At 41.1% G+C, this 27,949-nt stretch overlaps 1 protein-coding gene across 4 annotated transcripts; it reads right to left on the reverse strand.

Annotated features, from left to right (window-relative positions):
• Nucleotides 1–66: 66 nt before the first annotated feature.
• LOC110384395 (remodeling and spacing factor 1) lies at nt 67–27,930 on the reverse strand. 4 transcript variants are annotated; one of them, XM_064037524.1, is made up of 25 exons: nt 27,558–27,930; nt 27,302–27,489; nt 26,681–26,877; nt 26,271–26,397; nt 24,413–25,974; nt 24,228–24,301; nt 23,736–23,989; nt 23,030–23,198; nt 22,621–22,719; nt 22,354–22,517; nt 16,357–16,534; nt 15,609–15,739; nt 14,944–15,063; nt 14,585–14,703; nt 12,804–12,925; nt 11,719–11,830; nt 11,102–11,324; nt 5,431–5,683; nt 4,928–4,997; nt 4,512–4,603; nt 2,638–2,675; nt 2,253–2,558; nt 1,874–1,949; nt 1,500–1,584; nt 67–1,342 (listed from the first exon to the last, which is right to left on the reverse strand). In XM_064037524.1, exons 1-25 carry the CDS (start codon nt 27,700–27,702, stop codon nt 205–207), a joined length of 6,042 nt encoding a protein of 2,013 aa, XP_063893594.1. In that variant the 5' UTR covers nt 27,703–27,930; the 3' UTR covers nt 67–204. The 4 variants fall into 4 exon arrangements, with proteins under 4 accessions (XP_063893594.1, XP_063893593.1, XP_063893592.1 ...); XM_064037523.1 differs by having other exon boundaries at nt 1,500–1,587; XM_064037522.1 differs by having other exon boundaries at nt 1,500–1,599; nt 4,512–4,591; nt 27,558–27,929.
• Nucleotides 27,931–27,949: the final 19 nt, after the last annotated feature.

A 27,949-nucleotide genomic window follows, 5' to 3' on the forward strand; every position in this document is an offset into this window, starting at 1 on the left:
AGATGACTGCCTGGAGGCAACGGCCCGCCAGGAGGCAATGGTCCGCTAGGGGGCACTGATCCACCAGGAGGCATTGACCCACCAGGTGCCATCGATCCACCGGGAGGCATCGAGCCACCTGGAGCCATCGAGCCACCTGGGGGCATCGGGCCGCCGGTGGGCATCGACCCGATGGGAGGCATGGGGCCGCCGGGGGGTAGATGACTACCTGAGGGCAGAGGCCCACCGGGAGGCATAGAGCCGGCGGGAGGTAACGGTCCGGCCGGCGACGTGCGGGACACATCTGGGTAGTGCGGCGCGAATGGCGGCGGCCCGGCCGGACTGCCGCGGCCGCTGGGCGCCGGCACGTACGCCGGCCGCGGCATGGCGCGCAGGTGCGGCGGCAGGTAGCCCGCGCCCGCCTCCAGCGCCGCGGGGCTGCGCGGGGTGCTGCAGGGGCGGGCCGCGCGGGCCGGCCGCCGCGCCGCGCTCGGCGGGGGCGGGCGGCGGCGGCGCGTAGGGCCCGTAGGGTCCGTACTGCGGCGCGTACGGCCCCAGCGGGTACCGCGGCCGTCTGTCCTTGTTTTCCGTGACTTTGATCTTGGGATGTCTGGGTGGTTCGTCTCGCGGCGGCGTGGGGGAGGGATCCCGCGCCGGGGAGGCGGCGGGGGAGTGGTACTCGGGCTGCTCGGTCTTGACTTCTGCCTTGATGCGCACGGCGGGGTCCAGCTCTGCGGGGGGAGTGCGGCGCGCGGCGGGGGAGGGGGCGGCGCGGGGCGCGGGGGGGCGGGACATGCCCAGCGGGGCGGGACTGGGCATGCCGTGCGGGCTGGAGGCGGGCGGCATGGCTCCGGGGGGACCGGGCGCGTGGGGCCGGTGCAGGCCGAGGGGCCCATGTCCAGGGTGCGGAGGGCCATGCGGCGGCGGCCCGTGTCCTGGAGGTGAGGGTACATGGCCCGGTGGTCCATGGCTGCTGACGGGCGGCCCATGTCCCGGGGGCATAGAACCGTGTCCGGATGGAGGCGGTCCATGTCCGGGCGGGCCATGACCTGGAGGGCCGTGCCCCGGAGGTCCGTGTCCAGGCGGCGCATGTCCGGGCGGGCCATGACCCGGGGGCCCGTGTCCTGGGGGTCCGTGTCCAGGAGGCCCGTGTCCCGGAGGCCCGTGTCCGGGCGGCATGGGGTGTCGCGCGGGGGCGGAGTAGGGCGGGCGCGAGTAGGCGGGGTGTGCGGGATGGGCGGGGTGGTGCGGGTAGTAGGGCGGGTACTGCCGCGAGGGCCCGAGCGCGGGGTGCAGGGGGTACATGGACATGTTGGCGGCGCGAGGACCATACGACCCTCCGCCTGGGTACATCATCGGACCCCTGAAACAAACACTATATTTACCACTTCTGCACAAGCAGAGTTAAACAAAAAGAACGATATGACATCTCCACCACACCAATATTATAAACGTAGAAGTTTGAATTTGTTTGTTACTTATTGGATAATACTAATCATTGGAATGTTGTTGATATTGACCTGTACTGCTGGTTGATCATGTGCGGCATCCGCGTGATGATGCTGGGCTCCTCTGTGATCGGCTTGAAGGGCTGCGGCGAGCCGGCTACTGAAAGCGTACCTGGACATTATGACATGAGTTGTGAGTCACCCCAATTAGTAGACACAACTAAAAGTTGAAGAGAAGTATTTATTTACATTACATAAAAAAGGTGCAGATTTCTTAATTTTATTTTTAACAATGATCTAAGATTTAATTTTAGAAAGTCAAAAAAATACTGATACTTGTCTTGCAAGAGAGTAAGGTATGATCACGGAGGAAGGAGAGATGCTTAGGAAATTTTGCGTTATGAGATCTCCGGCAGTCCTTTTGTCGTGTAAGGTCACATATTTACCTTCCCGCAGCGCGGCGGCGTGGTCGGGCCGCGCTCGCTCGTCCGCCGACAGCACGCCGCGCAGCTCCGCGCGGACCTACACAAATATACATTTTTTTAATAAAAACCCAGATAAATAAATAAATAAAACATTCGGCATGATCGGGTCCTCCAGTTAAGGCAGTAATACCGGAACCGCTAAAATTGAATAAATAAATATAGGTGAAGAATAACGGCATATGAAATCACTCAATCAGAAATAGACCACCTTCAACAAAAGGAAGCGTGTCTTAAGAGGCTTTTCTAAAAAACTTTTTACACGAAGAAATAAAACATTCTAATTGCGCAATAACTTATAAAAAGGCTTCTTAGTATTTCTGAGGCTATAGTAAAGTGTTACCTGCAGCCTAGGCGTAGCAGGAAACCGAGGTTGTTCATGGAAATCATTGGGCATCCTAGGCCCAGCATAGCCATGCGGTGGCGGACTGCCATACGGAACTTGTCCAACTGGGAACTCCATCTTCTCTTTCTTAATCCTCTTCGTCTCTTGCATGGCTAACCGAGCCAATCTCTTCTCTTCTCTCTCCTTAGCTTTCTGTTCCTTCATCTTTTCTTTTTCTTCTTTCTTCTGCAGCCTTTCGACTTTCTTAGCCTCGCGTTCCGCTCGTTTGGCTTCGCGTTCTTGTCTCTTCTTTTCCCTTTCCACCTGTGAATTTATATACCCGTAAGTAATACTCGTGATTTTGAATATATTTGTTCTCTTTTGCTATGGTCTTACAACTTACTTGATTAGGTTTCATTGGTGAGCCGTCCGTTCTCAGATCTGTATGAACATAAATATAACTATAACGATTCATACTTTCAATAATGGTTAGACGCTATTGGAGTCAGTGGCTAAGGGTCAGTTCACACCGAGACGCGACGCGGCGCGACGCTGCGCGCACATTTTTCACAGAGCGACTCAGAATATACTTTAAGGTAGAATTCCGTGGGTCGCGGCTTACGCAGCCGCGCGCGGCTTACGACAGTCGTCGGCCGCGCGCGACAATAGTCAACCTATGAAAATGTATGGCGCCGCTGCCGAGGTCCGCGACAGTCGCGCGCGGCCGACGAATTTCGTAAGCCGCGCGCGGCATTGTGTTGAAATTAGTAGATTTTGTTCGTCCGTTCCCTCTAGTCGAAGTGCTAATTGATATCCTTAAAGAAGAAGAGGATGACGTATTGTTGTGGCTGTATTATGAAAATAGATTACCAATCGACCCTATTTTTAAAAAGTGGAAATGATGAAGGATACTACCCAATACTGATTCAAAAGCATTTGTATTGTAATGAAAACAAAAGGAAGTTTTGCCGACTAAATAAAAAACAATTCAATTCTGGTTTTACTAAAATTATATAGATGTTACTAAGCGCTAGACCATGTTGAGATGCATACGGCCGCGCGCGGCTTACGAAATTCGTCGGCCGCGCGCGACTGTCGCGAGCCTCGGCAGCGGTGCCATACATTTTCATAGGTTGACTATTGTCGCGCGCGGCCGACGACTGTCGTAAGCCGCGCGCGGCTGTCGTAGCCGCTATCCACGGAATTCTACCTTTATTCACTACACGAAAAGATACACATTACATTGTGAGAATTCAGATTACGTTGCACCACGCAGCGCTGCGCCTCGCGGCGCCGCGCGGCGCCGCGCGGCGCCTCGCGGCGTAGCGCGACGTATCGTGACGTAGCTGTGCATCGCCGGACGAGCGACGTGCAAGAGCGGTGCTGCGCCTCGCGCGGCGCAGCGCGGCGTCGCGAGGTGCAGCCTGAGGCCGCTGTGGCGACTTCTCTACTATTTCCGTCCAGAATTCATTTAGAATTGATGCAGTTCGGTCGAGTGCTCAATTGAAAATATAATGATAGACTGGGATCTTGTTATAATCGGACTTCTTGCAGAAGAGGAAGAGGATGAAGTGTACAAAAATAACGAAGCCCGCGGCTTGTAGATGCGTTCCGCTGCGCCTCGCGGCGCCTCGCTGCGCAGCGAGGCGTCGTCCTGCTACGATTTTGAAAGATGCGCCTCGCGGCGTTGCGATGCGTCTCGCAACGCCGCGCGGCGCAGCGCGGCACAGCGCGAAATCATTGGCCTCTTTGAGTATCGTCGCGTCGCGTCGCGTCTCGGTGTGAACTGACCCTAAGGCAGAAATCGTGGTAATAACTATGATAGTTTTAAGTCCTCAAATCGATGATCAATCATTTCGTGACAGAAATTATATTTTTCGATCAGGATAAAAGATAAAGCTATAAGAATAAAATACCAAATGCTAAATTAAAGTAAAAATGTCCAAATCCAATCTAAAGCTTTTAATAATGATTTACACTAGCCCATCGAATCACAATCATTCTAAAGTTGGCTACAACAGAAGCCAACATTGGGTTAAATTCGCAGTTGTCCATAAATTGCCTGTTTTCCTTATGTCGTAATGTATTTAGGTGTTATAAAGATGAATAATCATAATGTAATTTAAAAATGAATTGTTGTTCGATAGTCTGACTAAAACTGGAGAATGGCTGGACCGATTTGGCTTCTTTTGGTTTTCAAATGTTTGTAGAGGTCCAGGGAAGGTTTAAGCGATACGACATTTGTTGGGTCAGCTAGTAACAAAATAACTATGTTACCTTTAATCTTGACTCCAATAAGCTTGGCGAGAGCGTCGTCGGAGGTCGGGTCTGCGCCGCGGCCGCGTCCGCGCGGCGTCCTGCAATCCGCACTATATGCATACCACGGCTTTACTCTTATATACTGCACTAACGAAGCAAATAAATAGCTGGCATGCACAAAATGGGAAAAGTAAAATAAGTTTTTTTTGTTTGTATACGATAAATACAAAAAGCTTTTAAGAAATTAGATTTGAGCGTAATTAAAATTTATATAAACAGCTACTTTACTATTAGCCCACTCTAGTGGAGAATAGGATTAATTATTTTAACATTTATTTGTTACAAAAATATTTTTTACAGAGGCAAGAGTTTAAAATATTGAAGTCACTGTACTCTGCCTGTCAGCGTGCGTGGAAGGATGTAAGGAATGTTACCTGCTACCGCGGCCGCCTCTACTGCCTCTGCCGCGAGACGGACGAGCGTTCATCGCCGCCGCCTGAGCGTCTAGAGTAAAAAAACAGAATTAATAACCGGGAAGTCAGAAGATAGGTCGACTGGTAGGTAGCCAGTCTTTGCAAAGGGGTATAGCCTTGTTGAGGTATGCCAACACAATTTCAATTCCGAAGTCCGAACATACATATAACTGACTTTAAGAACAAACAACAACAGATCCTTACAAAAAAGCGAGTGTTTTGTTTGTTACGCTTATTCGCTAAAATGTCTGACGTAGCCTCTACCTTTAAATCTGGATCGATTTACAACTGCTAACTGTAAATAAAAAAAATCTATAGAAAAAAATACCTCACCTCACCAACACACTTGGCAAGCGCGGTGATTGTGGGTAATTCCCCAAAACTTTGGGGAGGCAGCAGTCCAGCGTTGGACTATTCCAGACTGTGACGACAACAAAAAAAAAAACAATATTTCAGGTACTTACTGAGATGAGCTTGCAACTCCTCAGTTTTGGCTTTCGTAACATCTTCTGGTAACTTCTCTAGTGGTACGACAGCGGTCTTCCGGATCAGATCGCTGAGGGCTTTCCGTTTCTCTTCGGAAGTCTGTTCCGAGTCTTCATCCTCTGGTTTCTTCCGTTTGGCTCGCTCGTCGTCCGAGTCGGTTGAGGCGTCCGTATCGATCTTGTATTCGTCAGAACTATCTGGCATGTGTTTGCCGCTGGATTTGTGCATTTCCTGTGAAAATAGGGATGTTCATAATTTCAATTATTTGTGGAGTTCTGAGGACTGTTTAACTTGTTAAAGGCTAGAAATATAGGCATGTTATGGCAAAAGAACTCAAACGGTCTTTGTAATAGAGGCTTTTCCTTATTTGTCATATTCATAACATTAGAAATGTTGTGTAGTTATGTACACTATGTACAGACTGTAGTAAAACAACAAGATATAACAAGATAGCTTGACACAGACTGATTTATTTCGAGACACCCTCAACTTCACTAATATTAAATATGCTACATCTCCCTCCTTAAACAATAACATTTTAATGTAGGTTGAGCTTAGCATACTTAAATAGTAACCATACAAGTTGCAACAAAATAAAAACATAAGTAAGTACAGTAACAATGATGTGACCCAAGGAATAGGAGCTATATTTAGTTGCAATACAATTTTAATTTAAACTTAATACTGCAAGTTATTTATACATATATACCTAATTACCTACCTTATCGCTTTTACACTCAAAATGGGAATCAGTAATACACGTTACATATAATTATCATATCCCTCATATTGTTTACAACCATCTTAAAACAAAATAAGAGTGTAACAATATCTACATAATAATTAATTACACACATTCTAAAATATTAATAGAATAATAGAAGTACGATACAACAATAATAGATATATTTTTCTTTCCACAAAGTAAATTGGTTTCAATTATAAGCAAACATGCAAAATGAACATATTAATACCTACTCATCAACCTGATCAAGACATTATTCAATGAATTAATATTATAATAATAAGTAGGTAAATATGGGGGTTTAGGTAATTAATTCATAAATTTTAACTTTTCTTTAGCTACCCTTGCAGCTGCCCTTTCAGTTCGCTTATTTTGTATTTGGCCAACTGATGATTTTGGAGATATATTATCATATAGTTCAGGACAGGAATCGTAACATTCCGACTCGCTAGAAGAATGGTTTAATCCAGTATCTTCCTGGGTGACATCGTCCTCACAAGTCGTCTGTTGCGACGATGTCGCGGGAGACGGCTCAGGATCAGGAGAACTAACCCTCACTAGGTGCCTACGATTCCTACGCAGCACCCTGCCCGCACCATCGAGCACGAAGTACGAGCGAGGCTGGGCCGCGCGCCGCAGCACTCGCGCATACTCCCGGCGCGGCCCCTCCAGCGCCACAACGTTGTCGCCTACTTTTAATTCAGGAAGCGGCCGGGCACGAGAGTCGTACCACGATTTGCTTCTAATTTGATTTCGTATCAAGTTGTTATAATCAGCTGTATTGTCCCTTTCTGGCAACAGTTTATTATGGTGACACGGAAGACGAGTATTTAACCTTCGGCCCATCAGCAATTGGGCAGGACTCGCTATGCCATCTCGTGGCGTTGCTCTGTAATTAAGCAAGCTTAAATAGAAATCTTCATTCGAATGTACTGACTTGGATATCAAGCCTTTTATTGTTCGCACTGCACGCTCACTACGTCCGTTTGACTGCGGATAATTAGGTGACGATGTCGAGTGCTTAAATCCCCAGTTCTCAACAAAATTTCTAAACTCCTTAGAGGAATAGGCAGGTCCATTGTCAGATATCAATTCCTGGGGTATGCCATGCCTGGCAAATTGATCCCTCATGGCTAATATCACCTGCTTTGAAGAAATACTTGTTAACGGCGAAACTTCCACGAAATTTGAAAAATAATCGACTAGTATCAAGAAATATTTCTTATTGACTTCAAAATATCCGAGCCTATCTTTGCCCATGGTAACCCAGGTATGTGGTGTGCTATGATCGGCTCGCGCTGCGGCAGGGGTGCATGCAGCGAGCACACTCGACACGCACGCACAGCGCGCTCCACGTCGCGTGACATCCCTGGCCAAAACATGACGTCACGCGCACGCCTCTTGCACCTGTCTATACCGAGATGTCCCTCGTGCACGCGTTCTATCATCTCCGACCTGAGTGTTTTAGGAATAAATACCAAGTTATTCATTAACAACGTTCCATCAACATATTCCAAACACTCTCTGTAGCTCCAATGCGGGCGAGCTATTTCTTTCACATTGTACTTGTTAATGGGCCAGCCGTTCAATACATAATTAATTAAAGTTTGACATTCCTCATCTCGTTCAGTATGCACCCTTACAGTTTCAAGCCGACCACCACTAAATCTTAGGTTTTGTATTAAGAAACATGTCTGTTCTTCGAGTTCCTCCGATACCTTATTATTAATAAATCAGGAAGCGGGGCCCTAGATAAAGTGTCGGCAACAAACATATATTTTCCCGGCGTATACTTTACCTGAAAGTCATAACGCTGCACGCGAAGCATCATTCGCTGAAGTCTAGCCGGCACAGAGTCAAGTGACTTTTGAACAAAGCCTCCAAGGTTTGTGATCGGTTTCAACGATTACATCATTTTTTCCAAAGATGTATTGATGAAACCTTTCCAAAGCGAAAACTATTGCCAGCATCTCCTTTTCAATTTGAGCGTATCTTTGCTGTGTGTCCGTGAGCGTCATTGAAGCGAATTCGACAGGTCGGCCGGCCTGCAGCAGCACCGCGCCGAGCGCGCGCGCTCGCGTCCACCGACAGCACGGCGGGTTCGCGCGGCTCGAACAGCGCCAGCACGGGCGCCGCACACAACGCACGCTTCAACTCGCTTACCACGACCTCCTCGCACTCACCCCAACACCACTCACTATCTTTTTTCAACAAATTACGCAACGGTGCAACCTTTTCCGAATAATGAGGAATAAATTTACTAACATAATTAACCATACCGAGGAAGCGTTCGAGTGATGAACGATCTGTTGGACTCGGCATATTAGTAATCGCCTTTAATTTAGTTTGGTCTATTTTCATACCATCAATACTAAATCTATGGCCCAAATAAGTAACCTCATTCACACCGAACTCACACTTTTCTGGATTGAATTTTATACCTACCTCATTGGCTCTCTCCAGAAGGCTTCGAAGGCGCTCATCATGCTCCTCCTTAGTAGAACCCCAGACGATGACGTCATCAACGAATGAGTCGACGCCTTCCAGGTCTTCTAACAACTGCCTAACTCGAGCATGAAACACCTCAGAAGCCGAATTTATGCCGTATGGCAAACGTAAATATTGGTACCGGCCGAATGGCGTCCCAAATGTACACAAGTCAGCACTCTTGTCATCCAGCTGTATCATCCAAAGCCAGATTTTGCATCTAGTTTACTAAAATACCGCGCACCTTTCAACTTGGTCGCTATTTCAGTCAATGTAGGCAAAGGATAATGTTGACGTCGTATTACTCGATTTAGTGGCCGCGGATCTAGACATATTCGAAAGCTACCATCTTTTTTTCCTGCCATAACAATACCATTAACCCAGGATGTAGGATGATGAACCTTTCGTATCACCCTAACCTTTCCATGCGAGTCAATTCCTCTTTAAGTTGGTCTCTCACACCCAATGGGATTTTTCTGACCGGACATATGCAAGGGCTCGCATTACTCTCAATAGGAATAGTGTAAGTACCGGGTAATTTCCTAGACCCCGAAATAAATTTTTATAATTGTCCAAGTTCAATGAAAACACTCTTTTTACAAGGCCTATTTGTTCAAGGGCATCTTTACCTAATATGCTCTGACAGTTTTGTTCCGATATAATAAACTTCAAATTATAAGTAACATTCTTATACATCCATTTGATTATACAAGACCCAATAATTGACAAGAAATTGCCGCAAAAAGATTTTGCACGAGTATGGTCTTTAATAACATTCGACATAGATAAACCTAATTTTATATAATCATTTTTTGATAAAACATTAAGATCCGAACCTGTGTCTAATTTGAAACGATGTTCGATGCCTGTATAGGATAAATAAAGAGTTTCATACCACTTCGAGGCTTCTGCTTGCACAATCGTATCCACATATTCCAATGATGATATGTAGTACAAGTCTTTCTTATCATCTTCATCGTAATCTTCGTACAGTTCATAAACCTTTCTTGACTTACGCACTGGACACATTACCTTGAAATGGCCCTTGCCACCACAATTAAAACACTTCACTTTACGCGCCGCACAACGTTCACCGCTATCACAGTGTACCGAAGCGCAGGCCGCAGGGCGCGCGCTGGGCCCGGCCGCCTCGCCTGGCCCGCTTGCAGCGCTGCGCATGTCAGCAAACGCGCCGCCACCGTCGCCGCCGCCACGCAAGCCGGCGCCCGCGCTGCCGCTGCCCCGGCCGCCGCCGACAGCTCCGCGCCCACGCCGTGATTCCACACTCAAACTTGCGCCTCTGACACTACGGCGGCCGTCTCGCCGTCCACCTTTCCAAATAGTGTCCACCGATGCACTTTTTAAGGCCTCCGTTTTAATACCTTCAATCTGCTTTTCACCGTCGTTGGATATTTCATTTGCTTGACATATTTTTACCGCCTTCTCTAAAGTCAATTCGTCTGTCCGCAGCAATCTATCGCGTACACTCGTGTCCTTGACCCCACACACAATCCGATCGCGCAATAAGCTATCCTCCAGTTGTTCAAATTCACAACGCTGACTTAACAGCTTCAAAGCAGTGACATATTCATCTATGCTCTCACCAATTTCTTGACATCTTGTGAAGAATTTAAATCTCACCATGGTAGTATTAGATTTTGTACCGAAATGGGCATTAAATTGTTCAACAATTTTTTCTAGTTTGTCTTTGTCTTCGTCCGCTGCAAATTTAAACGTTGTAAAGATGTCGTATCCCTCCGGTCCGATCAAATTTATCAATAAACTGGCTTGAACATCCGACGGCTCCTTATGAACACCTGACGCTTTCAAAAACACTTGAAATTGACGTAACCATTTACGCCATGCGTCGGCCCGGTTGGCGGGCCCTCCTTCCAGGCTCAATTCCGCTGGTGGTCGCGCATGTTCCATTGTACTCGATGATTAATATGTTTATACAGCAAATACAATCAATATTAACAACTTTTAACCACCAATTACACGATTATTTAATTTATTTCACGCACCGCTGTCACCATGTAGTAAAACAACAAGATAGCTTGACACAGACTGATTTATTTCGAGACACCCTCAACTTCACTAATATTAAATATGCTACACAGACTACAGTACATTTTTACGTATAAATAATAAGATATTTAGAAGGATTTTGAAGCATGCCTTGTAGCCTGTTATCCTACAAATCAAATAAAAAATCATTTATTCAAAGTCGGCTGCAAAATATTTTTTTGAACAAAACAATGTACAAAAGACAGCCCCCAAAACGCCCACTTTTCACCACTTCCTATATGCTTCTGATGGGAAGCAAAAGTGGCGCAACAAACTCCCCAGCAATACATAAAGCCATTGGGACTATGTTCATGAAAGTTATAAAAGCTATATTCTACAGCAATACTCACATCCTCCGACTCAGTATTAGGCATCTCAGTATAGTTAATCTTCTTCTGCCTTGTCCTGTGCTTGGGCGACCAGTCGTTATCATCGTCCCCGCTGAGCCCGCCGTACGTGACGCGAGCTCGTATAACATTCCCTTGTGCGTCGTATTGTGTGAGGGCGCTGCGTTTGCGACTCTTTTTAGATTTGTCGCGGCGTTTCGTTTTGGGCGGTCGGGATTTTTTCGACCTGTGAATCAATTGAGTAAGAGTTGGTTTTAAAAAGAGTGTCCATGGAGTTTTTTGCCGGTTATTCTCCATGAGGCCAACTCTCTGGAACCGTGTACCTAACTTTGACGTTTCGAAAGAGCTTTCATAGGCCTATTTGAAATAAAAAAAATTGAGTTTGAGTTTCTAACATAAATATGAAAGTCAGGCCTACACTTTACAAGAGCAGAGCAGTACAGTGAAACTTTACAAATCTTTCGACCACCGGGGTCCACACGACAGTTTGAAAATCTGGGCCTTAATGCCTCAGAAGAACCCGGAATGAGAACAAAACTGTTATGACAGCGAATATTTCATCAATTTTCATATACACTTATGAAATACATAGTTAACTGCTTGTACATAAACAAACTTACTTAGATTTAGAGGACCACTCTTTGGCGCCCGCAGATTCGCTGGAGCTATCTTCTAAGACACCTTTCTTCTTCTTCTTTACTTCCGGTGACGATTCCGCCAGTTTCGGCCGTTCTGTTTATCAAAATACATGTATTATTATCATGTACCAAAACAATGTCATTTATTTATTTACACCTCTATACCCCGCGCGGCGAATCATGATCCGTATGACGTTTCAACTGACAGTAGTAATAGTGTTGCGAAACTTCGATAAAATTCTGTTAGGCAAAGGTCATGTCATTCAGCCAGGTCATTCAACGGTTTTATTATATTTTATTTTACTGTACATTATTTTTTATTAAAATTGCTTAATTTAAAGAGTTTAGAATTCTTTTTGAATTCAATTTTAAAGAATTCATAATTTCCAGCTTAAGGGAAAAATATTTAAAAAGAGGCCACAGACCTACCGTATTTTTTTAATTCAGTCATGTCAGATTCAGATTGATGAAATAAAATACAAATATACTGTGTTTTTCTTTACTCAAAGCATTTGTAAATTAATTCCTACAAATTATCGATATTTTGTTTATCGATGTGTCCCTTTTTTTCGATAACAGCTTGGCGACGTAACTTTTGCAGCACGTACGATGTACATTTGCATTGAGTTTTTTTCCATTATTTCCGAACATTACGTAATAATTTCTTAATATTCATTTTTATAATTTAAAAATGTACACAATTATGATTTTTTCGAATTTTTAATGGGCCCGTAAATGATTTGTTGTGACAGGACGTCACTACAATGTTGAACGCTAACGGACTGTCATAGGGATCATCATTCGCCGCGCCAGGTATAATCTACCATAACAGGTTTAGTACGGACACTATACAAAGAATATGAAATAAAGCTTAATTATTGTCTTCCTCAATTTCACCGAAAATGGTGCTGTGGATTTGATGATTTGCTAATGGATGACATATAATGAAATCCACGAAAATGATCTTCCAAACGCATGAATTTATCCAATCAGGGTATTAGAGAAACTACTGCAAATCACAAATGTCTTATAGTATGAATCTTCTAGTATCAAGTATGTTGGGTTACCTTTCTTATCAGTCCGACAAGTGCGTCGTATGGGTAACGAGTCTGAGGACCGAGAGTCGCTGGAACTGCCGCCGTCCGCTGATGACGATATGTCCTCCGATGACGAGTCCATACTTAAAGCACTGACAAATGGAATAATTAATAATAAAAAAATAAATTTCTATATGTAATTTGATCAGCAGAATAATTGCACTGATCAAATCATAAGTATCTTGATTCTTTATGTGATTTGGTCGGCAAAAATTATTTAAATAATCGACGTGCCGGAAACCGGCACTAATTTAAAACTTTCTGAATAAATAGTGTAATTTATTTTATGTACTAGCTTTCCGCCCGCGGCTTCGCCCGCGTGGAATTCGGTTATATTGCGGTATAAATCACAACTATAAGAAAACTTCTCATTCCCACGGAAAAATCTAAGAAGCGCGATAATATGTAACGCTGGATACGATTAGTTGTTAAACCAAAACTGAATGGTACACTATATTATACGTTTTCCCTTGTGGAGCAAAAACATGCAGATTTTGGGCACTGGAAACCCGGGAACACGCTACATAGAGCTGACCATGCGAAAAACAATGTTTTCCTAAGTGTTCTCCAGCAACCCTTAGAGTTTGGCCTTGTGCTTTATTGTAGTGTAAAATCATCAAATGACCCCTCCCGCTGTGGGTTAGCTGCGGTGAGGGAGTGTCAGACTCTTACTGACTAAAATCGTCGTGTTCCGTCCTAGGCCTTTTATATACCAGGGCCGCGGTATCTCTTTCGAACAACCCGCAGCCCCGGCTGGCCCTGGCCCTACTGGGCCCCGCTGACTTCAAAACACCTTAAGACAAATTCGCGGCGAACCTTAACACCGCGATACAGAAAAGCACAACGCCATCTATCGAGCTATCGGGAAGCTCGCGATTGAACAATGAGCTACAGGTACGTAGGTACGCGTAGGCACGAGATATCATTGCACTTCTTACGTATCTTAAAAAAAAACAACGTCACCACGTTTTAAAAAGCTATCATTCCACTTCTTACGTATTTTAAAAACACATCGTTACCACGTTTTAAAAACACCCAGCGCCATCTATCGCATACCTCAAGAAGTAAATAACTTAACTAATACTTATACCAATTAGTAATTCGTTGAATTATAGTTATTTCAGGATAAGTAGATGTAAAAAAACAGTTAAGACGATAAAACAAATTGTACGTCATCCCTCGGGAATTCCTCATTTTCGAGGATTCATTATTTTATCATTTAGCTTCTAAATTTATATGTTCATATTCGTTTGCAATATATAAGTAGATGTAAAAAAAACAGTTTAGACGATTAAACAAATTGTACATCATCCCTCGGGAATTCCTCATTTTCGGGGATTCATTATCGTATCATTTAGCTTCTAAATTTGCATGTTTATATTCGTTTGCAATATATTACCTTGTTTTAAACGACACACAGCGCCATCTACAATCCATCCATCAAGCAAACAATATTTTTGTTTTCCCTCGGGAATATCTATTTTTTTCGTCATAAAAAGTACCCTATTATTTAATCCGGACTTCTAACTTTACGTCTGCAAAATTTCAAAGCAATCGGTTCAGTAGTTACGGCGTGAAAGCGGAACAAACAAACAAACAAACAAACAAACAAACTCACTTTCCAATTTATAATATTAATAGTAAGGATTTTTTGTGTACTAAATATCAGGCATTAAAAAATAAAATAAACCTTTCTAGTAATCAAAAAATTTACAATTTATTAGTGACGATATATTTTTCAAAATACGTACCCAGTATCTTTGAAGTCCTCATCAGTTTCGTCATCGTCTTCCGAGGGCACTTCCAGCGAGTTCAGTTTCCGCGGCTTCCGTCGCTGCTTCTTCTTAGTTTTCCTTTCTATTGGTTTACCCTGCAAACAAAGATCAAATGATATTGAAAGAACTACTAAATACTTACAACACTACATGAAATGGCACAGACTTCAGTTCACTTAAATATAACAAAACTAAAAAAAATATTTTATTATCAGAATTTCTTGTGATTAGCGCGCACAGAAAACAAACTCAACATTTACATTATTATACATTGAGCAAAACTTTTGCGGTCTACATTTAGATCAGTATAATAATTATACGTTGTCGTATCTCACCTGTTCAAGAGCCTCTCGTTCTGCCTTCATCTTCTCTTCCTCAGCTGCCTCGATGATGGTTGATATGTCCTTGCCGCGGCCTTGATTACCTGCACTCGTTGTCGCTTCCACGTATTCCTCCTGTTTAAACAAATAATATAAGTAACAATTAGCTAGTAATGTTTTCACGGTGAGGGGCCCTACACAAGAAAAATAATTTAATGGTTCTTATCAATCACGAGACATCCGTTTGCTCAGTAAAATGACGACGACATTATTCACAAGTATTTACAATGTAGATGGAGTAGAGGGCAAAGATTGGTAATAGTAAGTTACTACTGCACATAATTTTTTTCGCGATACCATACAAGTCAGAGTTATTAGCTAGCTATTTCTTGCGGATTTGCATTCGTCCCGGGGGAACAACTTCCCGTATCCGGAAAATATAGCCCATGTTACTCGGGGATAATCTAGCTACCTATATTAGTGAAGAAGAGAATATAATAGTGGGTGTATGTACCTTGATGGCCAGTCTAACCAAGGGGTATCGGGTTGTCCGGGTAACTGGGTTGAGGAGGTCAGATAGGCAGTAGTTTCTTGTAAAGCACTGGTACTCAGCTGAATCCGGTTAGACTGGAAGCCGACCCCAACATAGTTGGCAAAAGGCTCGGAGGATGATGATGTACCTTGATGGCGGAGCTGATGAGTCGGTCGTACTCCTGGGCTCGGTAGCTGACGGGCAGCTGGCGCCGCGCGCGGAGCCGGTACACGCCGCCCGACGACGCGTCCGACGACCACTCGCTGCTCGCGCTGCCGTCTGCGGGGAGTTGCATAACATTAAAATGAAAAGTTTTTTATTTTGAATAAGCTTTTGTAGGCTCCTATGAAACGTGTTCGGGCTTCGCCGTGCCAGCAGGCTCGGGTAGCAACATCGCCAAAACAGGTACTTGAGCGAGAGGCATGCGAGCGAACGCGAGGCGACGCGAGCGCCTCGGCCATCTACCTGTTGCCGTTATCGATATCGAGCAACAAAATCACGTTTGTTGTATGGGAGCTCCCCAAAATATATATTGTATTCTAATTTTCAGTATTTGTTGCCATAGCGGCAACAGGAATACACAAAAAAAATCTCTCCAATGTCGCAAGATTTACTTAGAATCTACGTTCTATAACTAAATGAAACCAACGCATGTCCTCATCGCTGCCCACCGGGAGTGTAAGAGACTGGCGGCATTGGCCCAGAAAATTGAATCAGGCAGGAAAATATTTGTCGATATATTTTTAAATCTCATCCCTATATTAATTCATTTCAGCTTGTATATCCAAACAGCAAATAAATAATATTAAGAAATAATTAACTAATATTGTGTAGAAATAATTATTGTTCTTCAGATAGAAATTAACAGATATAAAATGAATATTTGCACATCTCACCACTAGACTTATCATCATCATCATCATCTCCTTGCCGTTCCTCCTTCTCGTCTTCAGACTCCTTCTCGCTCTTAGGCTCGGGTTGTTCCAACTTCTTGCGTTCTCTCTCCGCTTCGACGGTGACCAGTAACTCGTCATACTTCACCAGTTCGGCTTCTAGTGATGCTATTAACATGTCCTAGAAGAGACAAAGCTTACGATTAGTCATCGGATTTAATACATACATAAATATGTATATTATATATTTATAATTTATTAAAGTATTATATATTATTATTTTGGTTTTCAAATTTATTTTTCTCAGGTTTATTGAAACCTGGTATTTGTAGTATCTTACGGGCGTAGGCCAAAGTGAGAAAATATTGTCAAGATCTAGCTGTAGAAATTTTCTGACTATGCGACATGTATTTAATATAGCGGCTTTTTGCAATGTTAGGTAAGTGTATTTTGATAGATTTAGGGCATTCAGACTATTAAAAATTTGTTTTGGGATGACGCCTGTAGTTGAAATAACTATTGGGACTATTGTTACGCGGTTCATTTTCCAGACTCTAGTGATTTCTTCTTGTAGTTCTGTGTATTTTCTGATCTTCTCTGTGATAGTTTTTTGTATGTTATTTGTATTTGGTACTGCTATATCTATTATGTATGTGTGTTTGTTTTGTTTGTCTGTTAGTGTTATATTGGGTCTATTATTGTATATGGTGTGATCTGTGATGATAGTGCGGTCGTAATAAATAAATAAAATAATAAATAAAATTTATTAAAAAAATAATGTTTACAAAAAAGAACACTAATCCAACAGAAACAAGTTTTCCTGTTACAAGGATGATACAATTAATGTGCTTACAAATATACTAGAACTAGAATATGAATAACGATAGATTCGGAAAATGCATTATTTGATAGTGGACCGCCCGAACTAGGTTTAATTTAAACCTGTGTTTCAGGTCATCACTTACAATCCAGTTTCATTATGGCAGAAAGTTTTAGTTAAAACGAGAATATATTCTATTACAATAAATAACTACACAACTAAGCTTAGCATACAATAGTACACATAATATAACTATATCTATGGAATAATACAAAAATAAACATTAACAAGTAGAACAGACTAAATATTATGACAAAATTTCTAGAAGTTGTTCTGTGTCTGTGTAATTCAGTGTCACTAAGTATTCTGACAACATCTTACTACATTTTTTATACCTTAAACTATAGAAACTCAGTACTTTGTTAAGCCTATTATATAGAAGAGGTCCTAAAACACGTAAAACGCTTAGTAAAGGCATGTCTGATTTGAGGCTTTATGCAAACTAAGTCCTTCCTTCTCTTGTCCGAAGGCAGAGGGTCAAAAGGAAGTGCAGTATGCTGGTGTAGCACTATGTTTAAAATAAATAATTGCCGCACTGTAAGCACATCGCATGCTGTGTAGAGTTGGTGCGTAGGAAATCGAAAAGGGCGGAAGGTAGCGACCTTAAGAATTGCTCTTTGAGCACGTTCTAATGGGAGTAAAATTGTTTTAGCTGCCCCGCCCCAAGAAGTTATGCAATATGTAAGAATAGATTGACACAAAGCTAAATAAACCTGTTTTATTACTTTGTAGTCGGCAATATTACGTAAATTTTTAAATACATATATTAATTTGCGTACTCTCGTACATAGTAACTCGATATGTTTACGGAAATTTAGATTTGAGTCAATCGTAACACCTAGATATTTTACTTGGTCAGCTTTGGCTAAAGTGGGGCAAGAGCATGCATTGTCAGCATACGTGCAGTTAATATGTGCGTGAATGTTTAGGTTACTAAGTGGTATGTTATTGTTTCTAATTGTAAATAAAACGTAATTGGTTTTATCTGCGTTTAATGTTAGGAGGTGATTCTGGAGACACTTAGTCACAACGTCAAAACCATTTTGAGCAATATCATACACCTCAGCTCTTGACTTGCCTGAAAACAATAGAGCAGTGTCATCCGCATATGACATTATAACTCCATTTTGGAGCGAAAGGCTGCATAGCTCATTTATGTAGATCAAAAATAATGTGGGCCCCAAAATGCTACCCTGTGGAATGCCAAAACAGCTATTTTTAAGCTCAGAACTGATATACTGACCTATTTTTACACATTGATAACGATCGCTGAGATAGTCAGAAAATAGTAAGAGTTGTTTACCTCTTATCCCAAGTGATTCAAGCTTGTGCAAAAGTAATGAACAAGAAATAGTGTCGAAGGCCTTGGCAAGGTCTAGAAAGATCCCTATTGTGTGCATACCATTATCTAGGTTAGTAGTGATATAGTTAGTCAAATTATGGACTGCTTGGCTGGTTGATTTTTTAGCCCTAAAACCAAACTGACTATCTGATAATAGTCTGTTATCTTCTAAATATTTAATCAATCTAGTGTTAATAATTTTTTCTAGAATTTTTGAGAGGCCTGTTAACACTGAGATGGGTCTGTAGTTATTTACACTTGTTTTATCTCCAGATTTAAATACAGGTGTGATCACTGCTTTTTTAAGTTGTTTTGGAAATATACCTTTTGATAAGCAAAGTTGGAAGATGTGGGTTAGAGGAGGGGCAAGCAGGTATTTAAATGTTTTAAGAACATTATTAGGTATGTCATCCCACCCAGTGGCACACGCATTCTTAAGCCCGCTTATAATTCTGACTACTTCATTAACGTCGGTATCAAATAAAACAAAAGAATTTAGTTTGGAAGGCGTCGCGGTCGAGTTGGGTTGAGAAATGGTACTTGGGTAAAGTGTTTTTTCAGCCAAGTTTTTACCAACGTTAATAAAGAAGTCGTTTGCTTTATTTATTGCTTCATTTGGGTTGATATCTGCCAATAATATGTCAAACGGAGGTTCGGATTTTTTTGATCGAAATGTATGAGATTTTACAAACTTCCACAGAAGTTTATTATTTTTTCCAGCTTTCTGTAATTCATTTTTGTCGTACTGATTTTTTAATTTTTTCAAAAGATTATTACAAAAGTTCCGATACCTTTTATAAGTTATTGAAAGTGCTTTGTCATCAGGATCTAGTTTCAATTTTTGGCGGAGTCTGTCTCTATTCCTTATACATCGAACGAGACCAGGGGTGATCCAAGGTTTAATGCAACTGTACTTTCTAGGCATTGTCTTAGCAAACGTATTTTTCTTTATCGCAGATTGTAATAAATTTACGAAGTAATTTCAAGAACTATTTGCATCGTCTGAATTATAAACTGGGTCGAGATCAAAACCGCGAATGTCATTCTCAAGATTAGTCATATTAATTCTAGTGTAGCTACGCATGCAGTTTTTTCTAGGTGAACTTATTTGTAATGTTAGTAAAACAGCGTGATGGTCGGTAAGCGTAGAATTAGTAACTAGTGTTTTGGATGGATTTTTTGACTTAATAAAGATGTGGTCCAAACATGAGCCACTCTGATGCGTGGGATGGTAGTGAGCTGGAAGAAGTCCATGAAATGCGCAAATATTCAGATAATTATGAATATTACCATCTATTTTCCCGGAAGCAATGTTAATGTTAATATCGCCCAAAAGTATTATGTTTTTGAAGGATGTTAAACTTTTCAAATTTGTGTCGAGTGACTCTAAGAATCTATCTATGTTTTGAGAAGGAGGCCTGTAAATGGCTATGACTACCGTGTCGGGAATGATTTTAATTATTAAACAATTACTATCCAGAGTAACTGGTTCTTCTTTTACAGTTCTTAAATTATTCTTGATGTATACTACTAAACCATCGTTCTGGTTTATGTTTATGTCACTTCTGTAGTAGTAATAACCGTCAAGAGATGGTAAGTTATCCTTCTGTTTTGACAGCCAACACTCTGTTAAGACAATAATATCGCAGCTTACGTCGAGATCCTGTAACAACACTTCAAAACCGTTCATATTTCGAGTTATGCTGCGAATATTCTGTGTTAGTAAGGTTAGTGCTTTGTCATCAGAAGGAAGAAGTTGTTTACAATCCTCAACATTACATACTTTAGACTCTGACACAGAAAAACTATCTAGATCGCAAATTAGCTGAGTTGTCATGACACTTACAAAAGAAAAATAAACTAAAATATAAACTACCTATTTATCTGCTAATTAACTAAAGTGTTCGGTGACGCTCTTAGGCGCCTTCATAGTCTATCGAGTTAATATAATTCATTTCTGCATGTTTACGGGCAGGGCAACTTACATCACCAGTTGGATGGTCACATTTCCTCTTGAAGCGTTTACACGATGCGCATAGAGGGGTGGAAGGTTTGTTACTGCATTCCTTGGAGGAGTGTCCGCTATCTCCACAGTGGCTGCAGGTAGGATTGGTTTCCCGGCAGAACTTGGCTGCGTGTCCAAATTGTTGGCAATTGAAGCACCTGGTGACGATAGTGAAATCTCTCACCGGGCATGATGTCCAATTGATGAAAATTCGGCTTTGGTCAATGATAACCTTTCTTATGCTAGCCGGTAGTTCCAGGATGTAGTTACAAGTAGAAAGGTCTCTCTTACCCGATTTATGGCTTAATTTGATGCACTCTAAGAAGGACTCGCGAGTTAAGTTTGGCAACTTATCTGATAGATTCTGCTCGTAAATACATTCAAAGACCTCTTTTTCAGTAAGAGCGACGGGGACACCAATAACAGCAATCCTGGGACGGCGTTTGGAGGGTTCTTCTATTTTAAGGCCAGATGAAACTATTTTATCCGAACTTTTAAGTTTCTCAATATCGCCTATGTTTTCGGTGCTAATCAAAACGCCCCCATTTTTCACTTTTTTTATGCCACGAACTTGCAGCTTCAGTTGTTCTGGGGAGATGATCTTTTGAACAAGAGACTTGGTGTCGTCACTTGTCTGGGTTTTATCGCTGGGATAGATGGCGACTGATTTCAAGTTCGCAGGACGGACGATGTCGCTACCCTTTTTAACCATGCCAGCATAAGAAGTATTTTCTGGCGGGTTAAGTTTTGCTTCTACAAGCTCTCTGAACTGCTGGAGTGAGTTCCCAACATTCTGCTGATCCTGGAGGTGCTGGATTGTAGTATGGGCCTGGATAGTTTTTGCCTTCAATGATTGGTATAAGACCGCCATCTGAGATGTCCCATTTTGGACCTTACGGCAAAGAGTGGAGACACGAAGCTTCTGTTCAGAGTTCATTTTGCCTTCGACAATGGTGCAGACTTCATTCAGGATAGTATCTATAGATACTAACCAACTCTGTATCTCCGAGGTACTGATGACTTTAGTTGGCTGTTCATTCTCCGTAGGTGCTGGTGGGTTTGAGGCGCTAGGGGGTGGCGGTTGGGTAGGTGTCGGTGGAGGACTTCTCTGGAGTAATTGGCTACGACCAAACGGGCTCGCTTCGGAAGTAGACATACTACCGAAAAACACTATTTATAGATATCGATAGATCTATTTAGTACATGTTGTTAAAGTTCATATATCGGTTACAAATCACACGCGACACAGATTTTATGCTGGCGGAGCAAAAATATATTTATTTGTTGTAATTGTTTATTTCATTTTACTCAAACAGAACACACGTCCGCTTAGTCTCGCGACGCGTAAGCGATCGAATACACAAATAATACATCTTATATCGTTCATTCTCTAAAACCGATTTTGGTGAATATTTGTAATATGGTGTGTATGGGTCTTGTGTGAGTTTGTGTTTGTCTTATTATTATATATATATATTTTATTAAATTTATTTATTTATATTATAATTTATTAGTATATTTGGTATTTTTTATTTGGCATATTTGAGCAGCTAAATGTGTAAATGCTATTGTATAATTCGGAAACTGCGTACAGTGGCATGTGCAAAATTCGAATTTCGACTCCTTAAATAAAAAAATCTTTTTTTTTATTTTGAAAATACTTCACAAACCAAGGAATCCTAAAGTGTGTGTGCCGGTTTTTGTCAAGGCAGCCGGCGTCACACTTGTCACACAGCAGTATGGCACATATAGTACAGGTGAACTGTCACTCACGTGGTTGCAGGGCGGACAGAACCAGTCGCCCTCGGGCACCACGAACAGCACGGGCTTCAGGCAGCTCGCGTGGTAGCCGGCGTCACACTTGTCACACAGCAGGATCCATTCCGGCTGTTCCCCGCTGCCGCAACGCTTGCAAAACCCATCGGCGTCTTCTTTACCTGGTTTTAGTGGGATAATTTTATCATCTTATATAGCAAAATATCTCTGCAACAGAAATGAAGATTTTATTTCATTTTAAGAGAACAGGAAAATGAACCTTACCTTCTTGTAAAGTACGTGCTCTTTTGAGTGGCTCGACGGGTTCGCCACTCTCCAAGTCAGATTCCGGTGAAAACTCGTGATCAGATTTGTCGAAAACCACTATAAAAGTATAGAAAAATACAAATGTTACTTTTTCTGAAAATAACACAAAACATAATTTAAGTAAAAAAGGGTTGTGGAGAAATTCGTCAATAGGAAATATATTATTATGCTGTTCAAAAACGAATGTCAATATTTATTTTCAAATTTTTGTACACACACAATATAGAAATACGACAGGAAAGAAAGAATTTACAATTATTCTTGATTACACAAGCTTACAGAAGAGCGGCCGCCAAAGTAAACTGTGACATTCGGTAAATTGCAATATTTGCAGCCAAAACTAAAGAAATGAGGCAGTAACACATACGTTGCGGCTCATCAGGCATGTCGAACAGCGGCTCGTCGGAGTCGGAGTCGGGCTCCGGCCCCGTCGAGTGGTCGGAGCGCCACGAGCTGCGCCGCCGACGTCTCTCGCCCTCTGAGCTGCTGGCACCACTGGCTCTCCATTCTTCTTCTTCTGCTTCTTCTTCTTTATTCTGAGGTGGTTGAAAGCCGAAATATTAAATTTAAAGGCGGATTTATGCTCAGATCGAGACATAGCTTGCAAAATGCATGAGACGCTTTGGTCTTGACATGTTTACTTGGCTAGCGTTCCTGGGACAGAGGAACACATTACACGCCACGAAAACCCCTTGTGGACATCTCACAATTTGAATATATTTAATTGTGTCGTACTACACGATTAAGTGCCAGTGGGGACTTTTGCGTTATTTGGTGATCCCAAAAGATAATGAGATTTTATAGCAAACATGATTGTAACTACTACGCATGTTAAAATTAAGGAAGACTCAGCCAAAGAGTGAAACCAAGTACCAATAGAATAAACCGAACAGAAACAAAATTATTAAAATAAAGACAGATTAATTTATTACTTTGCATGCATATTGATATGTGAAGTAAGCGTCTATTATAGCTTCGATTGCGTTACTACTTTCACAAGCACGCAAATGATTACAACAAACCGCTGTAACTCTAGGAAATAAGGTAAACCAAGTATATTTATTCATCCATACCTTTTTCTTATGTATTTTCTTCAATTCTCTCAATGCAACTTCTTCTAAATGCCGTCTATCAGCCTCTTCCTTGATCTTCATCTGCGCGATCCGTCGCGACTGTCGCACGGGCGCTACGTCCGAGTCGTCCGACGCCCGCCCCCGGTCTTTGCTCGACTTCCCTTTGTCGTGCGACTTGCCTTTGTCGTTTGATTTACCCTTATCTTTCACTTTGATTTTCTTTTTCACTAGTTTTTTTGTCGATTTTTTGCCGGCTGAAAGTAAGGCGATTATTTACTAATAAATTCTTATAAAGGACGGAATATCATTGCATAAGTTGAAAGCCAACACTGAACTAGAAAACTAATTTCTTTCTGATCATGTCGGACTTTGTTGGAAGGACATCTGGACAATTGGAAAAAAAAATATGTTTACAATGCTTGAAAGAAAGCAAAATGACTATTTAATATAAAAAGCTTATTCCCAAGTACCAAACCATAAAGTATGTCATACCTATACTATAGAGAGTCTCTTCCTCAGATTCATCACTTGAATGTTTCTCTAAAAGTTTGGCTTCTACTTTTTTCCTGAAAGAAAATGTTCTTCATAAAACAAAAGCTTACAAATATCTACTCATATTATGAGCGCGTAATATGGAAGCAGTCTTAATTCTAGAAGGCCGTAAAAAATGGATATACCTGGTAGATGTGCTGATTTTCTTAGGTTTAATTTTGAGGCGTTTGCCGCTTGTGATCGGCTCGTCATCCTCACTTTCGCTTTGAGATTCAGATTTATTCTTATCGCTCATCGTAGCGTCTAATAGAGACCTTTTTAATGATTTACACTCTTTCTTACCATTGTCATTAGCTTCCTTGTCACTATTATCTACATTTTCGTCATCTTTCTTAACTATCTTTTTTCTTTTAAACTTTCCTTTATTAGCTTTTATCTTCTTCCGCTGCTCTATAGGATTGCTTTCAACGTTATTCAAGCTGTCTTTCTTAGTTTCACTGTTCTCTACACTATCTCCTGTTTCATTGGAATGTGTGTTTACGTCACTTTCGGGAGTAGTTTCTAAACGTAGCTTCTTAGGAGGTAAAGGGTCTTCTACTTTGAGTTCTTTGTCAGGACTCTTTTCTTTCTCATTTTCTGTATTAACAGTATCATCTTGATCTACAGAGGAAACACTACTTTTTCGTTTTTCTATAATACTTGTTTTACTATCGTGACAGTTATCAGTCTCTGAGTTAACTACTTCTGTACTTGTGTTTAGTTTTATGTTTCTGGCTAAATTACTTTTCTTTTTAACTTTACCTCGGCCCTTTTTCGCATTATTCTTTTGCGGACTTTCACTATCTGTAGTGCTCTTGTCATTAACACTAGCTTCTCTTTTAAGTTCATTTTCAGTGTGTTTAGTGGAATTAGAACCATCAGATTGATCTACATCGCGCACACAATGTTTTTTAGAGTCAGTATTTAACACCTCTGTGGCATCATTAGACTGATTTTTCAAAGATCGTTTAGTTACAGAAGGTAAACTACTTTTTAATTTTACATTTTTAACTACATTATTTTTATTGCTTGAATTAGACAATTCATGGGGATGTTCCCCATTTATACACTCTTCACCGCCATTTTCCTCTGTGGAATTTTCTTCTGGACTTTGTGCTTGTTCTATAGTGTCAGGATTACCTGTGTCATTGTCATAGCCCCATCCTTCTCCATAGAAGAACATGACTGGTTCTGAAATTTCTTCACCAATGATATAGGAACTATCGCAATCTGCACCATTTCCCTCACCAGTGACAAGCATTAGAGGTTCTTCTATTGCTTCACCAACTTCCTCATCAGGTTGTTCTTTACTTGCTTCCTCTTTATCTTCTTCTGGCTTTTGTTCATCTGTACTTTCCTTATCTACACTTGTAACTGGTTCCTTTTCTACTTCGTCAGTGGATTCTAAAGGCTCCTCTTTCTGAGGACTGTTTGGCTGTTCAGCTATGTCCTCTTTTTCTGTTGTATCAACAGTTTCTTGTTCATCTGGTGTTTCTGAGACAGGTTCACTGTTCTCAGCAACTTCTTTCCTTTCCACTTCTTCTTCCACTTTCTCTGTTGTATCACCAGATGGACCTTCTGGTTTACTCTCTTCTTTATCAAGTGGTGGTTCTTCTTCATTCTTTTGTTCATCAGGTTCATGTTCTGATTCAGATTCTGGACTTAGGAACTCTTCTTCGTTTTCTTCTTCTACTTCTGATTTATTGGACTGTAAAAATGTTTTGTACTTTGTAAGTCACATTTACAGTTATGAAAAAATTGATTACAAATAATATTTGTCAAAATAAGCTAGGTATATACAGTGAAAAAATGTTGAAACAGCATGTTTAATGAGCCCAAATATTTTACACTCACAAAACTTTTTATAAATGCTGACTTTGTATATATAAATCTAAGCTCATTTTAGTCATACCAGGATATGAGGACCAGTTCAAAATTAATCTCTAACTTGAAGAACAATCCAAAACTTGACAAACAATAGTTGTAACTTCATGCAATAATTACCTCCAGCTGCGGTGGAATCTCAGCACTATTAGAATCCTCATTAACATTGGTATTTGTTGCAAATAATGGACACACCTCCTCACCACTTTTCAATTGAGATATTACTTTCACTAGTTCTTCTCGAGTTCTGCACATTAAAGAAAAACAAATTCATTCAAATCTGACCACATAACTTAAAAGTAGAAAATGATAAAGTTATTAGTTTTATGGAAATTTTAAGCTAATGAGCACATAAAAGAGTATTTCATTCATGAATTCACATTGTTTAAATTAACTCTAAATGCAAATAAGACTATCTTTATCATAAAAACTCATTATATTGTATGCAAAATAGGGCATTAGGTATTCGGTCTTGTATACAATTTCAACGTTATCTTCATTAATTTGAATATAGTTTAGTTAGTAGTTACCTAGCTACAAGCTGCCATGTCTCCTCATCTTGGTCTTCTTTATACAAACAGAGGTTAGCTTCATGATCTACTTGCAACCAGTACACACAACCATTCTTGTCTCGGCCAATAGGATCCAACCTCAACTCCTTACATGATATTGCATTGACAGCGTTCTTGAACTTTGGATGGCAAGTAAATTGGTACTCTAGTAAAAGCTGTTAAAGTGCAAAATAATTTAAATATTATTGCTAAAATTATAATATGAAAATGAGAAAGTGAAATATTTTTAAAATTAAGAATAATGTATGTAGACCAAAACAATTGACACAGAAACATGAAGGTATCCGAAACATTTGGCAGCTAGCCACAGATTTTTTAAATAAATACAATCACAAATATGTAGAGAAAGATTCAATGGTTAAAATATTTCTGTTCAAGCACATGTCACAGTAAAAGATGCCAAAAGAGATTCTATGCTATTGATAAGTAAACACAGACATCCTTCATATCCATTACAAGTAGTAAACTGACAGCAGAACACTTTAGCAAGTATGAATCATTTGTGAAAGTGACTGATGCCAGCTATCAATGAGATTAGTTGCACATCATCTTAGAAAAAAACCGTGTAGGCGTAATTACCTTCAATACTTTCAATTTAACCTGAGTGCTAGCTTTCTTGTAAGAGAACCTCTCGATCTCCCAGGCTTCCTGATGGTGACCTTGTTGATGACAAAACTTTATCATGAACCTCTCCCATCTGTTGCTCGCTACCGTCTTATGAGCACGGCGTAGAAGTCTCAAGTGTAACTCCTTTAATGGATCCAACACTAACAACAAAAAACTTATAAGATGTTTGTTTATGATTTCAAATGACGAATCTACGAACATATCTCACCTTCTTGTGTATTCTCTATAAGTTCTTGTAATTTAGTTAGCGTAGGAACATCTAAGCCGTACAATTTACCGAATGTTTTTAGAAATGAGTAAATAACAGCGAAATTAGGATCATTCGCACACGAAATTTCACCATCGGACGCCATCGTCGGAACTTAACAAGCTTTTTCACTAAACATCACTAATGGTTCTAAATACAGATATATCATAATTTCACTTAGACCTAAAGGGAAGTTGTAAAACATGTACATGATTCACGAAAATATCTTCATTTATGTGCACTGAAAGCTTCTTTCTTATTTTCTACGATAGTAAAATAAAACTCGATGACAGCCATCGCTCCATAAACAACAAATTTATTTTTTCTATAAACATAGAAATAGTGACAGATAG

The sequence above is a fragment of the Helicoverpa armigera genome, chromosome 13 (assembly GCF_030705265.1).
Source record: "Helicoverpa armigera isolate CAAS_96S chromosome 13, ASM3070526v1, whole genome shotgun sequence".
NCBI lineage: Eukaryota > Metazoa > Arthropoda > Insecta > Lepidoptera > Noctuidae > Helicoverpa > Helicoverpa armigera.